Raw genomic sequence first — 14583 nt, 5'->3', positions numbered from 1 at the left:
TCTGTGCGCTAGCCTCAAATATTAATGAGGCATGGCGCACTGCAGCGGGAGATGGGACGCACGGGGGTAGGCTCGAGGGGCTTACTAACATGCCAAGTGTGGCAGGTCAGAAATTTACTGACGTGCCACAATTGGCACGTCAGAAATTTATTGATGTGCCACATTTGGCACGTCAGTAAATTTTCTGACATGCGAAATGTAGCACGTCAACCCTATTCTAAGTTAGAAAATTTTAAAAATAAATATTTAATATATTTAAATATATTTACTTTATAAATATATAAATAATGAAATACATTAATACATTACATTAAAATAAATAAATTAAAAATTTGTTATAACTAAATTTATATATATATATATATATACACACACACACACATATTACATTATAACATATCAAAAAATTAAATTTAGTTATAACAAATTTTTAATTTATTTATTTTAATGTAATGTATTAATGTATTTCATTATTTATATATTTATAAAGTAATTACATTATAAAATATATATATAGTACTAAGAAAAGTAGAGGCTTAGAGAAAATTAAGAAATCTAATTTTTTTGATTTAACATTGAATAATTTAGTATGATAAACCAAATTTTATTAATATTTGAGCTGTCTTTTAAATAAAACTATGATAATATAGTTAGGAAATTGTCTGGCATGCTGTACTCAAGGTTCATAAAATTGTATGATTTTCTCTCTAATGTATTTATATAAATTATCAAATTCAAATTCATCTTTTGGCATGGCATCACCAAAAGGTGTTAAGGAATGCGCTTGCTAAGATAAGTGCATGCTCTCTCATCGCGCAGCGCTGGGCACAACTATCAATTAGACTGCTTTAATGTACGTAGGAGAATGACATTCAAAGTAAAATTAAAATAATTAAAAAAGAATGAATTGATAAATTAAAAATCAATTTTCTAGCCATCTTTTTAACAATTCTCATATAGTAGTGATCAGTGATGAATATACTAAATTAATTTGCAGAACGAATTAAGTGATCGATGAATTATGTCATATGTGTTTATGATTATTTCTTCAAGTCCATAGTTATTTTCAAAAGGATCTCTAGCTAGGTGTATATATATAATTAGTTATTTGCAATATAATTAATTAATGGAGGGAGGCATAATATTGCATGCATGCATCATGATCATTATATAATTAAATAAGCTATATTAATTATATAGCTTATAGCATGTAGATGCAATATATTTAATTCTAATGAGAACAATAATTAATTAGAGAGAGAAAAAAAAAAAACCCCAAGGTGCACATTATATAATATAGTTATATAGTTATATATATACACTAGTGCATATTGGTATATATATATATAACTAATTAATTAATTAATTATGTATATTAATTTCTGACGTGGTAAAATGCCACGTCTGGAATTTTTGACGTACCAGTTTACCACATGGTAAACTGGTATGTCAGAAATTCCTGACATGGCAGTTTACTATATCAGAAATTCCTGACGTGGCAGTTTACCACGTCAGAAATTTCCGACGTGGCAGTTTACCACGTCAGGAATTCCTAACGTGGCAGTTTAACACGTCAGTAATTTTTGATGTGGTAGTTACACACGTCAGAAATTTTTTGACGTGTAAAACTACCACGTTAGAAATTCCTGACGTGGTAATTTCACACGTCAAAAATTATTGACATGTAAAAATTTAACACGTCAGTAAAAAATATAATTTTTAAAGTTTTAAAATCCTAAAAAATTTATTGACGTGGCAATACCAACACGTCAATAAATTCTAACGTGTTATATATTGTCACGTCACTAATTATTGACCTGCCAAATTTCTCACGTCAGGAAAATATTTGCTGACGTGGCGAAAATGCCACGTCAGTAATTAGTGATGTGGTAAAAAATCGTGTACCATAGCTACGTTAGAAATTGATAGTTTTTTTGTAGTGTGGAAATCCCTCACGAGACTTCACTCGTCCTCTAAGAAATTCCTAGAAGTTTTAAAAACTTGTTGCATATGCTAAATGTAATCATACATTCTACGAAAGATGGATTTATCTTTTTGTTTTCTGTTTTTCATTTTGTTTTTTGTTTTGTATTGCTAAGGGACTAGCAATATGTAAGTTTGAGGGTGTGTTAAGTGCCAAAATATTCATATTTTAAACATTTAACTTATATTTGTTAATTTTATTAGTTTATGCTATTTTAGTTCTTTTATGTGTTTTCTTTGTTTTCGTAAGCTTTTTGAAGAAAAAGAAGCAAATCTGGAAGTATTGGGCTTAAAGAACAAATTTGGGAAAAGCTGGAGACTCTAGTAGTGCGATCGATTGTAGGGGACTTGAGATCGAGTGCTCTACAAGCAAAAGGATCAGACGAGCGCAAGGCATGTGTTTGCGGGCACAAGAAGTAGCATTTGCGATCGAGCGCCCAACACTAGAGACAATCGCAGTCCTGCGATCGATTGCACATGGGCTGCGATCGTGCACACCCGTGCGTGAAGAGCAAGTCAGCTGTGGCCAGAATTCCCTCTCCTTCCATATTAGGATATTTCAAGTCTCACTTGTAATAGGACTAAACCCTACGAATTTTCTAGGTTTACTAAGGGTTCTAGGATTTCTAAAGGCCTATAAATAGACATCTTAGCTTATAGGAAAAGGTGTTGAGAAAGTGACACAAGCTCTGAAAAGGAACTGAAGGCTAGATCAAGAGGAGTTTGGGTTTTTCTTCTCTTCCACTTTTTATTTTTGTTATGTAGCTTATATTTTAATTGGGGCTAGATTGAAGCTCTAGTCGTGTCTATATAGGATTTCAATATTGGCGCATTTACTACAATTACACTTTGGTGTATTTAACTTGATTAATACCTGTTTTCTTGAATTCCTCTTATGTGTTTGCCTCATCAACATATGCATGTAATATGGATTAGTTAATTAAATCAATTTGGATGACCGAGTCCCGGGTTTAATAAGTGTAACAAAAGAAATTTACACCAGGTTATTGGGTTAATCAACATGAAAAATTGGGAGTATACACCCATGCCCTAGGTTCCGAGTGTTTGTCAATTTCCATAGATTTATGATTTCTTAAAGAACAACTTAGTATACACCCATGCTAAATTCTTTAAGAAAGAAAAGAATTAGAATATACACCCATGCCTAATTCGTTGCTTAGATAAATCTATAGCTTAAAGAGTATACACCCATGCCTTTAGGTTGGCAAACATTAATTATACCGGTATGATTGGAGCATCGGCATATTGTTATCTTAATTAGTCTGATTAGTGGTGGATATCAAAACCCCTATCTTTTTTAGTTTTAATTTATCTTTTATTTTATTTATTTATTTTAACTCAATCGTGACAGTTGAGTTTTATCTATTAATTAAATAGGAAACTACTTCTAAACATAATTTACCAATCCTCGTGGGAATGATCTCGTATTTGCCTGCTATACTATCGTTTGATCTTGTGCACTTGCGAGTAAAACGTACAATTATTTGTTTATTAATTTAGGTAGATAATTGCACAATATGCATGGTTATAGAATAAAAATCAATTAAGTAAATTATTCAAAAGTTTGTTTCTCTTAGACTCTTTTATTGTATTTTGTTATTTAAGCGTGCATGGCTATAGAATAAAAATCAATCAAGTAAATTATTCAAACTTTGCTTTTGTAAAAGTTGAGAGCATTTCTAATTGTTCATAAGAGGGTTTATAATTTTTTGAAAATCCTATCATATCTATCGCTTTAATTACTTCTCATCACTTTAGGTAAGCACATATGGGTTTGAATGGACCAGGTTTATCCTCACGGACATAGTAGTCCAAAGGTTGGGGGTTGCATTTGGAACAGTTCATGTATTTAACACATCATCTGTCGACAGCATCTCCGCACAAAATTACGTGGAGATATGGAAAAGACCTAAAGAAGAGATGTCTTGTTATTAGACAAAGTGGGAACTCAACCGAAAAAAATAAAATAAAATAAAATGGAAGTTGACTTCGTACACAAGTTCTTCCTCTCCTTTAATATTATAATGATTCTACATCTCTACTGCTCCTCTATATAAGTGCCATCCCTCCTCCTCCTCTACACACATCTAGCTTGCTTGCCCTCACCAAACTTAATTTGCTTCTTAGGCAATCTGTTTGATAGTATTATGGCACAGAAAGCTTCTTCAGTCAGAGTACTGATTGTGCTCTTCATGGCTTTTTCCTATGTTCTTTCCTGTGCTGCTGTTCCTTCAACTAGTAAGCCTCATTCTAGGGCAAATAATATGCTTTTCTTTGTATATTTGAGCCATTTTTAATTCATTTTACCTGCTTGTAGGAAGCCTCAAGTCAAACAAGGAGGGCTTAACTGTTCAAGATCTTCAGGCTCAGGTCTCTCTCTCTCTCTCTCTCTCTCTCTCTCTCTCTCTATTTTGTGCGATTGTTAAATCTAAAAATCCAATGATCTAAAGATGATCATGTTGATGGGGTGTTTTGGGATTTGCAGGATGCAATGGGTTTGATGGATGGCGGGGATCTGATGGATGTAGGGGAAGGATTTGTGGAAGGGAGAATGGATTTGGTAACCCAGGACTACACGCCCGCAGGAGCAAATAAAGACCATGAACCAAAAACCCCTGGACGTGTTTGAGCCCTCCGAACTGTTAAGATGTTGTGTGTGGTTTGAAACTTTAAAGGAGGGTTTGTGGGTTTGGATCTTGAATTGCGATCGCTTCTCCTGCTTCTGCTGAATCTTGGAAAATGTGTGCTTTTTGTGTATATAGTGTGTGACCTAAAAGGTGTATGGTTATGGTGTTTGTCTCCTGAAATATGAGTAGTGTACCTAAAAGGTGTGTATGGTGTTTTTCTTGTGAAGTATGAGTAGTGATATGATATCCATGGTTTGGTTTCCACTTTTTTTGTTTCTATTTTGTTTTATTTATTTTCATGTTCTCTTCTTCTTTTTTAGTTTAAAATTCATAATTTATGCTATATTTAGACAGCATGGACAATCTAGCCAGCCCCAAAACTACAGAAAAGAAATGAAAGGACCTAGGGAGAAAAAAAGAAGAAGCAAAATCCTGTCTTGGTTGTAACAGATACACAAAAAACGAAAAAAGAAAAAAAAAAAAAAAACAAAGATTGTAAACTCTTTTTTCTAGAAGGATTTAGATCTAATTTCAGAAAACTTTCTATCCCTAAACTTCGATTCAATCATGATTTAACAAATGTTGTATTATTAATATAATTTCCCAAAAATATATGGAAAATTATTTACTAAACCAAAATCTGGGTAATTACCACACATTTTTCCATAAATTTCTGGCAATGTTCAGAGATAGTTGTTTTAGAATTCAGAGAGTCTATGGGCAATAATTCATAAAGTCCCACCGTTTGTTTGAGAAGGAAAGATATCAAAACAACACCCCAAAGAAAAAGGAAACTGATCAATACAACCATATGGATGAACAAGGCATGAGGAAAGATCTAAATGGCCAACTAATTAAGAAGAGCCACATGCAGAATTGAAGATATGCATTATTATCATCTTGGATCAAGAATTTTTTTACATCCCCACATGCACCAGTAATAAATTAAATAAAATAAATTGATAAATATTCTAAGTATATTGCTTTATTGTATTTGTTATTTCTCCTTAAACTAAAAAAAAAAATTGATAACATCGTCCTCTAACTTTTTTTTAAATTTTTTATAAGTTTATAAATATTAAGTTTTTCAAAACCCATAGGAATAGGTATGAATAACTTTACATTTATGGGTCAAGGAAAATCTTTATAACTTAGGAAAAGCTCTAGCTCTAAAGCAAAATACTGAGATCCTTTAGAATGTAGAGTTTCATATCTATTCCAGTAATTTAAAATTTTGTATGCACTTATTCCCATAATTTTGAGGAAAAAGAGATCATTTTTAAGTTAAGTAATTAAGTCCTCTCTTCTTTTTTTTTTTTTTTTTTTTTTTTTACATGTCCACATAAGGAAAGGGGAAGGAGTGATTCGAATTAATGATCTCTGCTTTATTAGCCATAGTCCACGGCCGATTGAGCTACCCCTTAGGGGCAATTAAGTCATTTTTTAAAAAAAATAAAAAATCCAAAAAGTAAGCTATGCTTAAGGGGATAGTCCACTTCTAACCATTAACTCTCTAAACGCAGGTGAAGTAGTCTTTTAACATCAATTAAACAAGCTGTTATGTTCAGCTTGATTAATTAACACTTTTCTTTGCTGCATTGTCTTCCAATGGATACAAGACATTTGAGAGAACAAATAGAACAGAAAGAGATGTTGAAGATTACAGGTAATAACTTTTTGATATTCACGAAGTAGTGTATATATAAAGGGTAATTACAAACAAAACAATCATGTAAACGACCGGTAATTGGGGTCACTTTAGGGAAGTAAAGAGAGAGAGAAATAGTATTGGAGATCACCAATTTATTATCACATTTCCATGGAATAAAAGAAACATTATGGAATGACAGAACTTATGTTAAGGAATATCCGTTGAAGGGAAAATAAATTGCACACAAAGGAACAAAAAATATTATTCCTATTGTTCGAAAAAATGTATGTTTTATTTCTTACACCTACCACTGTCATTTCTTGTGTTCCCGTTGACAATCCAAACATCACAAAAAAGAAGGAAACCTCAAAAAATTTTCCCTGTTTTTGTTTCTTTCTCTTTTCTCTAGAGGTAAACGAACAGTGTTCTGATAAGGAATTAAACCCAGCCTCTAGATTTTCATGTAAGTTGCATGGATCAAGTAATTACGGCATAAGTTAATAATAATCTCTTTTCTTTAGAAGTGAGAGGTCATGATGGAAAAGACAGAATGAAGCTTTTCAAAGCACCAAATAATTATACTGAGAAAAACCTATTTAGAAAAGTAGATACAGATGATGCTACGTACGTCTATATATATGTATCCATACAATATCTTTTTCTGGTTTTCCAAAACTAGTGGCAAACTGCAAACCACCATAAAATAAATTGTAAATTGCTGCTTGATCTGTGTGCAACAATGCATATGTTGGGAACAAATGCAAGTTTTAAATTACCATTTATATTAAAAGATTAAACTTATAAAAAATATTGATTTAATTATTTAATTTATTGTCTAACACTCCACCATACGTGTGAGTTTAAACTCTGTTTTAATAAGTGAGGCCCGACACATAAAATATTTAAATGAAAACAAGTTTTTAACTAAATACATTTGCTCGATCTGATATCATATTAAATCATAACTTATTTCAAAAACTTTTGCTACATATTTGAAAGATTCTATGATATACTCTAGGAAGCCAAATTCAATCTCTTGTTTCCATTCATTTCTCTGGAAAATTTTATCTAGAATGTTCCCAAAGCATCAATATAGTTGCATTGATATGGTACATATTTTTGAGAACTTATTCCTCAATCATTCACCAAGAACTTATGATTCTTTGTATGGTACTGAGCTTATTTTTTATATGAGTGAGCTTGTGAGACTCGTCGCCCTAGTGGGCAACAAGACGTGGTTGTGCTTGAAGTTGTTGACACACCAAATGTTGCTGGACACCCACCCACCAACTCCCTGTTTGGGAGCACAGGGAAAAAGATTTCAGGTGTTTCATTTATCAAGTACGGCGACAGCATACTACCGTTTGTTTATTGCATGAATCATGATATAATTGTACCATAAAACCTTAATCAGCTCTATTTATCAAAGCCTCTGAAGTTTATGATTTATAAAGTGCCCCACAGTGCCAAACTTTTATATAAAACTGCAAAAAGAAGTTTTCCATTGATGGAACACTAAGAAGGGATAAGAATACGAAATAGTTTTTATTTGTTTATTAATATTATAAGACCAGAAGTTTACAACATGCATGATGGCCATTAGTATTCGTGTCATTTAAACGAGGCCAAAGTAGGTACTTTCTGGTGGAGCAGCTTATGCCAAATGTTGATAGTGTATTGCCTGCATCTGATCTATATATGGTACAACATTGCTCCAACAGTGAAACTGAATTACTTTAAGGAACTTAGAGTAGGAATTATGCGAACTGTTGATAAGTGGATTGTACTAATATACCGCCACCGCCTTTAAAAATATAAGGTGTTGATGCATAAAATAAACCAGTAACCATCCACGCTTAGTCCTTGATCTAGATCGATGCAAAGGGGGGAGGGGGAGTGGCGGTGCCACCTCTGTGATGTCCCAAGTATTTAAAACCCAAAATGCATTTTCTTATGTATTAATCATTTTTATAGTGCAATTGTTCCCTAAGATTGTTTAAAACCTTTTTATTGAAAACCAAATCTTCAACTTTTTAACTCTAACCGAACATTCGACCATGGACCACCGAACCTTCGATCAAAAACCTAGAACTAAACGTTCAACCCTGGACCACATGAACGTTTAACTAGCAACTCTAGAACCGTTGGGTAATAGCATATCGGGAAATGCTATGGATCAATAAATTCTCTATATTTGACTCATATATTCTTACAAATTCAATAGATTAATCATTAAATTTGTGGGATCCACCATTGACTTATGTAGGGTCCACATAAAGGCACAAATATAATGGTTGATTTGTAAGATGACATGGGCCAAATATAGGAAAAATATTGACCCCTATCATTTCTCTAGTACACCGAATGTTCGAAGCATAGTATCAAACGTTCGAAGTTTGTCTGAAAAACAATTTTAACCTATTATTCACACCCATCCCTCCTATAAATAAGATCCCCTTTGACCATTAGACTTCACCCCTCACCTCTACTCCCAACAACCCTGATCCTAGAGTGAGAAAGAGATTCTAGAGAGAGAAGGAGGAGATTTTGAAGTTCTTTGCCATCTTTAAAGTAAAACCCTCTGCACTAAGTTGTTCATGTGATTTTCATGCTTCTTATGAGTTTTCAATATGTCATGATGAGTGTGTGCAATTATTTCCTTTGAAAGCAAAAAGTTATTCAAATATGATGAATCAACTCTCATTTTCTTAGATTATTATGTTGTGGTTAGCATGTTTCTATTTACCTATTAGGAGCCTATGATGAGATTTCTTACATGCTAGCTTAGAAGTAAGGACCTTGCATAAATTTTGGTATTTTGACCGAACGTTCGTCACACTCTAACCGAACATTCGATCTCGAGTCTGAACGTTCGATCATGACACTGAACATTTGCAAAGTGTCCATAATGGGTAATTAGGGTTTTATGATATTTTAGGAAGCTTTGTTGGGATCAATTGTGTAAATTTCAAAAAATTTACTTTTACGAAACGGAATAGAAAACAATCCCCAAGACCTTTAGCTCCCAAGACAAACATGGCAAGATTCAAGAATAAACATATAAGTTAGTTTACGTAAATTTCAAAAAATTTTCCTTTTATGCAGAGGAATAAAACATGATCCCCAAGACCTTTTACCATCAAGACAAACATGTTTAGATCTAAGGCAAGCATATAAGTTACATTACTTACATGTAGCTTCGCCCTCTCCTAGGCATTGGGGCATAGAAGTGTGCATCCATTCTTCCCATGGTGTTGGATTGAGTAGTTGAAGTTCCAACAAACTTGAATACTTCAAGTATGAGTCCATACTCATCTCACCCACATCGTGTGCTTCGTGTTCTTCTTGTTCTTCTTGTTCTTCATGAACTTGAATAACATCTTTATATTCTTCATTGTATTCATAAAGAATTTCTTGAAGACTTAGAAATTAATCAAGGTCTTCAAGATCTTTACACAATTTGGGAGAAGATTGCTCCATTAGATCTTCTCCTTGATGACTGAACGTGACTGAGTGTGGGCTCACAAAGTTTTCTCAAGAATAAAAGAAAACTATAAGCAAAACTTTGAGAGAACAAATTCTCCCCAGTGGCTGTGTATTCATTCTTGTAGGAGACTGATATTGTGTTTTTTGTTTTCACAAAAATCACAGTTTATGAATTGTTTCTCTTTTGTTAGACTGTGGCAATTCTGAGATACTTTGCTTCTCAATTGAACCTCTATTTATATTATTGGGATCTCAGGAAAAAAAATATTTTTAAACCATGTGGGACTGGGATTAGAAATCCCAATCCTAGTAGTACATGGCTAAGGGGGTTTAGAATGACCTCCCTTGCCCCTAGCACCACACGGCCATGGGGAGAAAAGATTTCTCCCCATGCGCCTAGAGCCCACTCCCACTTGGTTTTATGATAAGTGTCAAATATTCCATATTTGTACCCCTTTATTTACATTAGTTAATCCTTTAGTTGTGTCGTTATTTAATGTTTTGTGTTTTTAGTATTTTGTAAGTCATTGAAAAAAAACTACAGCTTTAAAGAGAAAAACGCAAAGTTTGGAAAAAATCATACTTTGAGAAGACCTAGATGATGTGGTTAAGTTTAACCAAATCCAAGAAAATGTTAAATCAGATTAAAGATCAGATTAGATTAAAGTTCAGATTGAATTCAAATTCAGATTTTGCACATTTCTCATTATTTTGACCATAACTTTCCGTTCAAATATCAGATTGAAGTGATTCAACCGGAATTGGAAAGCTAATGCAAAATACTACAATTCATTCTAAAATAGGATTTTTTTAATTCGGAAGGTTACTATGTCAAAATCTTCCCACAATAAAAGGACACAAATCTAGACGAATTTTATTCCGATTTCATACTTCTAATTTGACTGGGAGACGGACCTCCGAATTATTTAGGTTTTATTTTTATGTGGAGTTAAATTTCAAACTAAGGTTGGGGATGAAGCCTCACCAATGAAGAACATCAATACTTTCATGTAAGTCTTTATTTCTCTGATTTAATTGGGTTTAATATTTCAATTGTTTTACTTTTCTTCAATGTGTGGAGTGATTCTTGGATATCTTTTATGATTCAAGGATACGCTTGATGATTTAAGATAATTTCACATAATTGATTGCTTGATTTTATTAGCCTAAATAATTGGATATCTCTTGTGATTTGTTCTACGGATACATTTGGTGCTTCAATTAAGATTTGATATCTTTTGTGATTTACGGATACATCTGATGATTTAATTGATATTGGATTCCTCTTGTGCTTTGTACAATGAATGGATACATGTGATGGTTTTAATTAATTGTTTGAAGCATAGTAAAACATATCTAAGATTTTAATTATGAGAACTTCATATTAATATTAATAAACATGGAAATATGTTGTTATGATTCGGTTAGTGTGAATTCTCAAACCTTAGTGTTTTATCTCTTAGTTTATTTTAATTAGTTTATGTTTGTCTTTTAATTTCTAAAAACCAAAATCAAAACCCTTTTGGAACTAGATTAGGATTTAATTAGTTTAGATATAAATTGCTCTTTCAATAACACAATTCCTTGGTGGGTTCGACCTCACACTTGCAATCCATTAAACTATAAACGATTCCTGCACTTGCGAGTTAAATAAATTTGCACAACAAGTTTTTGGCGCCGTTGCTAGGGAATTGTTAAATTTTTTAAAACAATTTATGTTTAAATTAGTTTTATTCTTCTATTAGTTATAATTAGGATTTTATTTTTTTGCAATTTGTTTTGTTTTAATCTTGGTACTAATAAAAAAAAGAAGATTTTTCATGTTGTTGGTTGTTTTTTTTTTTTTTTTTGGCTTGTTTGACAGCTCTGCTGCAGTACTTTCCGCACGCCCCTGCTAGTGCGGTCGATCGTAGCCCTGCTACGATCAAGCGCACTCGGGGCCAAGACAGCAAGTAAAGCGTACCTGCGCTCATCAATTGCCGCATCTTCATTCGTACACAATGCAAGTGCGATCAAGCGCATTTGCAGTACGCTCGAGCGCACTCACAGCAAAGGCAGCAACTGCAGCAATTCCGTAGATTTTTGCCAAAATTTTATTTTTAGTCCTCTTTGTGGGTTTTTTAATTTTAGTTTTAATTTTTTTTATTGTGTTACTTGTCTTTTTTTAGTTTATTTTATTTTAAAAAAAAATGGTTGATGTGTTATGTGGAAAATTTGCATGCTAAAGAGTGAGGGTGAAGTATGGATTTTTCGTTTAATAATTTTTCTATACAACATGCTTCTCCTAGTTATAAGACACTAGCTCCAACCAACTACCCTCAAACTTTTTACCCATATAAACCATGTTCATATTGCTCAAATCCTTATCATCATTATAGTGATTGTCCATCATGGGGACAAGTTTATAATTTTCCATATGAGCAAATGAACACCAATTTCTCCAGTCCAGGGTTTGATTCAAATTCCAATTATTGCAACTCAGACTGGAGCAACCAATCAAATTTCTCATGCTCAGCTCAGGCTACAGGAAATTGTGCTTACCAATTTGATGAATTGCACTATTCAGAATATATGCAGTTCGATCACCAAGCTTAACCACCTGCGAATCAATCCTTTACTTAAATGCCACAGCCTGTACCACAGTCATCACTGGAAGACATGATGAAAGCATTCATGTAATCAATGGATAAGAACATGCAAGAGATGAAGCAAGATATTAACAGATTCAATCAAGAGCTTAAAGAAGAACTACGTCAATTCAATCAAGAGCTCAAAGATGCCAACAGTCAAGCTTCCGCAGGGAGGAAAAAATGGACTGGCCAGAGTGAGAATGAACACCCATCTGAACATCAACTTGACCCAATGACTCAATATTGGGTCAATGAGAGCAGAGAGGATAACAAAGATGAGCACACAGAGCAAGTTGAGCATGCTTAAGTCACCACCACACTCGAGAGTGAGAAAATTGTTGACAATATTGAGGAGGAAGAAAAAGAAGAAGAAGTTGAGCACCCTAAGCAAGTTGAGCACCATGAGAACTGTGAGCTCCCAACAAATCCTGATCTTCCCAGTGACATGGAAATGAGTATTGAAGCTCATGCCTACATCACTGTCCCTCTTGAGACACATCAAGAATCCGAAGCTTCATCGCTAATAAGTACCAAATATTTCTTATTTGGACCCCTTTATTTACATTAGTTAATCATTTAGCGGTGTTGTTATTTAATGTTTTGTGTTTTTAGTATTTTGTACGTCATTGAAGAAAAACTACAGCTTTAAAGGGAAAAATGCAAAGTTTGGAAGAAAGCATACTTTGAGAAGACCTAGATGATGTGGTTAAGTTTAACCAAATCCAAGAAAAGGTTAAATCGGATTAAAGTTCAGAATGGATTAAATTTTAGATTGGATTCAAATTCAGATTCTGCATATGTCTCAGTATTTTGACCATAACTTTTCGTTCAAATATCGGATGGAAGTGATTCAAGCGACATTAGAAATCTAACTCAAAATACTATAGTTTATTGTGAAATAGGATTTTCCTAATTCAGACGGTTACTATGCCAAAATCGCCCTACAATAAAAAGACACAAATCTGGACGAATCCTATTCCGATTTCAGACTTCTATTTGGATTGGGAGACATAACTTCGAATTATCTCGGTTTAATAGGGCTTCCAGGACTTTCCTAAGCCTATAAATAGACCTCTTTGCATTCAAGAAAATATATAGAATTTTAGAGAGCAAAATTCTATAGTTTTTCTCTTTTTAGTTTAGGTTTTCTTTAGATTTAGGTTTTATTTTTATGTGGAGTTAAATTCCCAACTAAGGTTGGGGATGAAGCCTCACTGATGAAGAACATTATCTGATTTTATTGGGTTTAATATTTCAATTGTTTTACTTCTTTTCAATGTGTGGAGTGATTCTTGGATATCTTTTGTGATTCAAGGATACACTTTATGATTTAAGATAATTTCACATAATTGATTGCTTGATTTTATTTGCCTAAATAATTGGATATCCCTTGCGATTTGTTCTACGGATACATTTGGTGTTTCAATTAAAAGTGGATATCTTTTGTAATTTATGGATGTATTTGATGATTTAATTGATATTGGATTCCTCTTAGGATTTGTGCAATGAATGGATACATGGGATGGTTTTGATTAATTGTTTGAAGCATAGTAAAACATATCTAAGATTTTAATTGTGAGAACTTCAGATTAATATTGATAAACATGGAAGTATGTTGTTATGATTCAGTGAATGTGAATTCCTAAACCTTAGTATTTTATCTCTTAGTTTATTTTAATTAATTAGTTTATGCATGTCTTTTAATTTTTAAAACAAAAATTCAAAACCCTTTTGGAACTAGGTTAGGATTTAATTAGTTTAGATTCAAATTGCTCTTTCAAAAATACAATTCTTTGTGGGTTCGACCTCGTACTTGCAATCCATTATATTGCAAACGATTCGTGCACTTACGAGTATTAAAATTTGCACAACAAGTTTTTTGTGCCTTTGCCGGGGAATTGTTTATTTTTTTGAAACCAATTTATTTCTAGATTAGTTTTATTCTTCTACTAGTTATAATTAGGATTTTATTTTTTCTGCAATTTTTTTTGTTTTATTCCTATTACTAATAAAAAAAAATGATTTTTCTTCTTGTTTTTTGTTTCGTTTTTTTGGCTTGTTTTACAGTTTTGCCGCAGCACTGTCCGCATACCCCTGCTAGTGCGATCGATAGCAACCCTGCTACGATCGAGCGCACTCGTGGCCAAGACAGCAAGCTGAAGCACACCAATGCTCGTCAACTGCC

At 33.1% G+C, this 14583-nt stretch overlaps 1 protein-coding gene across 1 annotated transcript; it reads left to right on the top strand.

Annotated features, from left to right (window-relative positions):
* The first annotated feature begins 4074 nt into the window (after positions 1-4074).
* LOC148583364 (uncharacterized) lies at positions 4075-4875 on the top strand. The gene is made up of 3 exons (XM_088511336.1): positions 4075-4242; positions 4322-4374; positions 4490-4875. The coding sequence occupies exons 1-3, from the start codon at positions 4152-4154 to the stop codon at positions 4631-4633; spliced, it is 288 nt and encodes a 95-aa protein (XP_088367462.1). The 5' UTR covers positions 4075-4151; the 3' UTR covers positions 4634-4875.
* The last annotated feature ends 9708 nt before the right edge of the window (positions 4876-14583 follow it).

This window comes from Corylus avellana, chromosome 10, assembly GCF_965113065.1.
Source record: "Corylus avellana chromosome 10, dhCorAvel1.hap1.2, whole genome shotgun sequence".
NCBI lineage: Eukaryota > Viridiplantae > Streptophyta > Magnoliopsida > Fagales > Betulaceae > Corylus > Corylus avellana.
Note: the sequence above shows the minus strand (reverse complement) of the source record. Positions and strands in the feature narration are given on the sequence as shown.

What these genes read in the sequence shown, in the direction of transcription:
- LOC148583364 (XM_088511336.1), top strand. Translation starts at nt 4,152, where the DNA reads ATGGCACAGAAAGCTTCTTCAGTCAGAGTACTGATTGTGCTCTTCATG. An exon ending in TGCTGCTGTTCCTTCAACTA is followed by an intron (nt 4,243 to 4,321) that starts GTAAGCCTCATT and finishes ACCTGCTTGTAG; the next exon opens with GAAGCCTCAAGTCAAACAAG. An exon ending in TTCAAGATCTTCAGGCTCAG is followed by an intron (nt 4,375 to 4,489) that starts GTCTCTCTCTCT and finishes TGGGATTTGCAG; the next exon opens with GATGCAATGGGTTTGATGGA.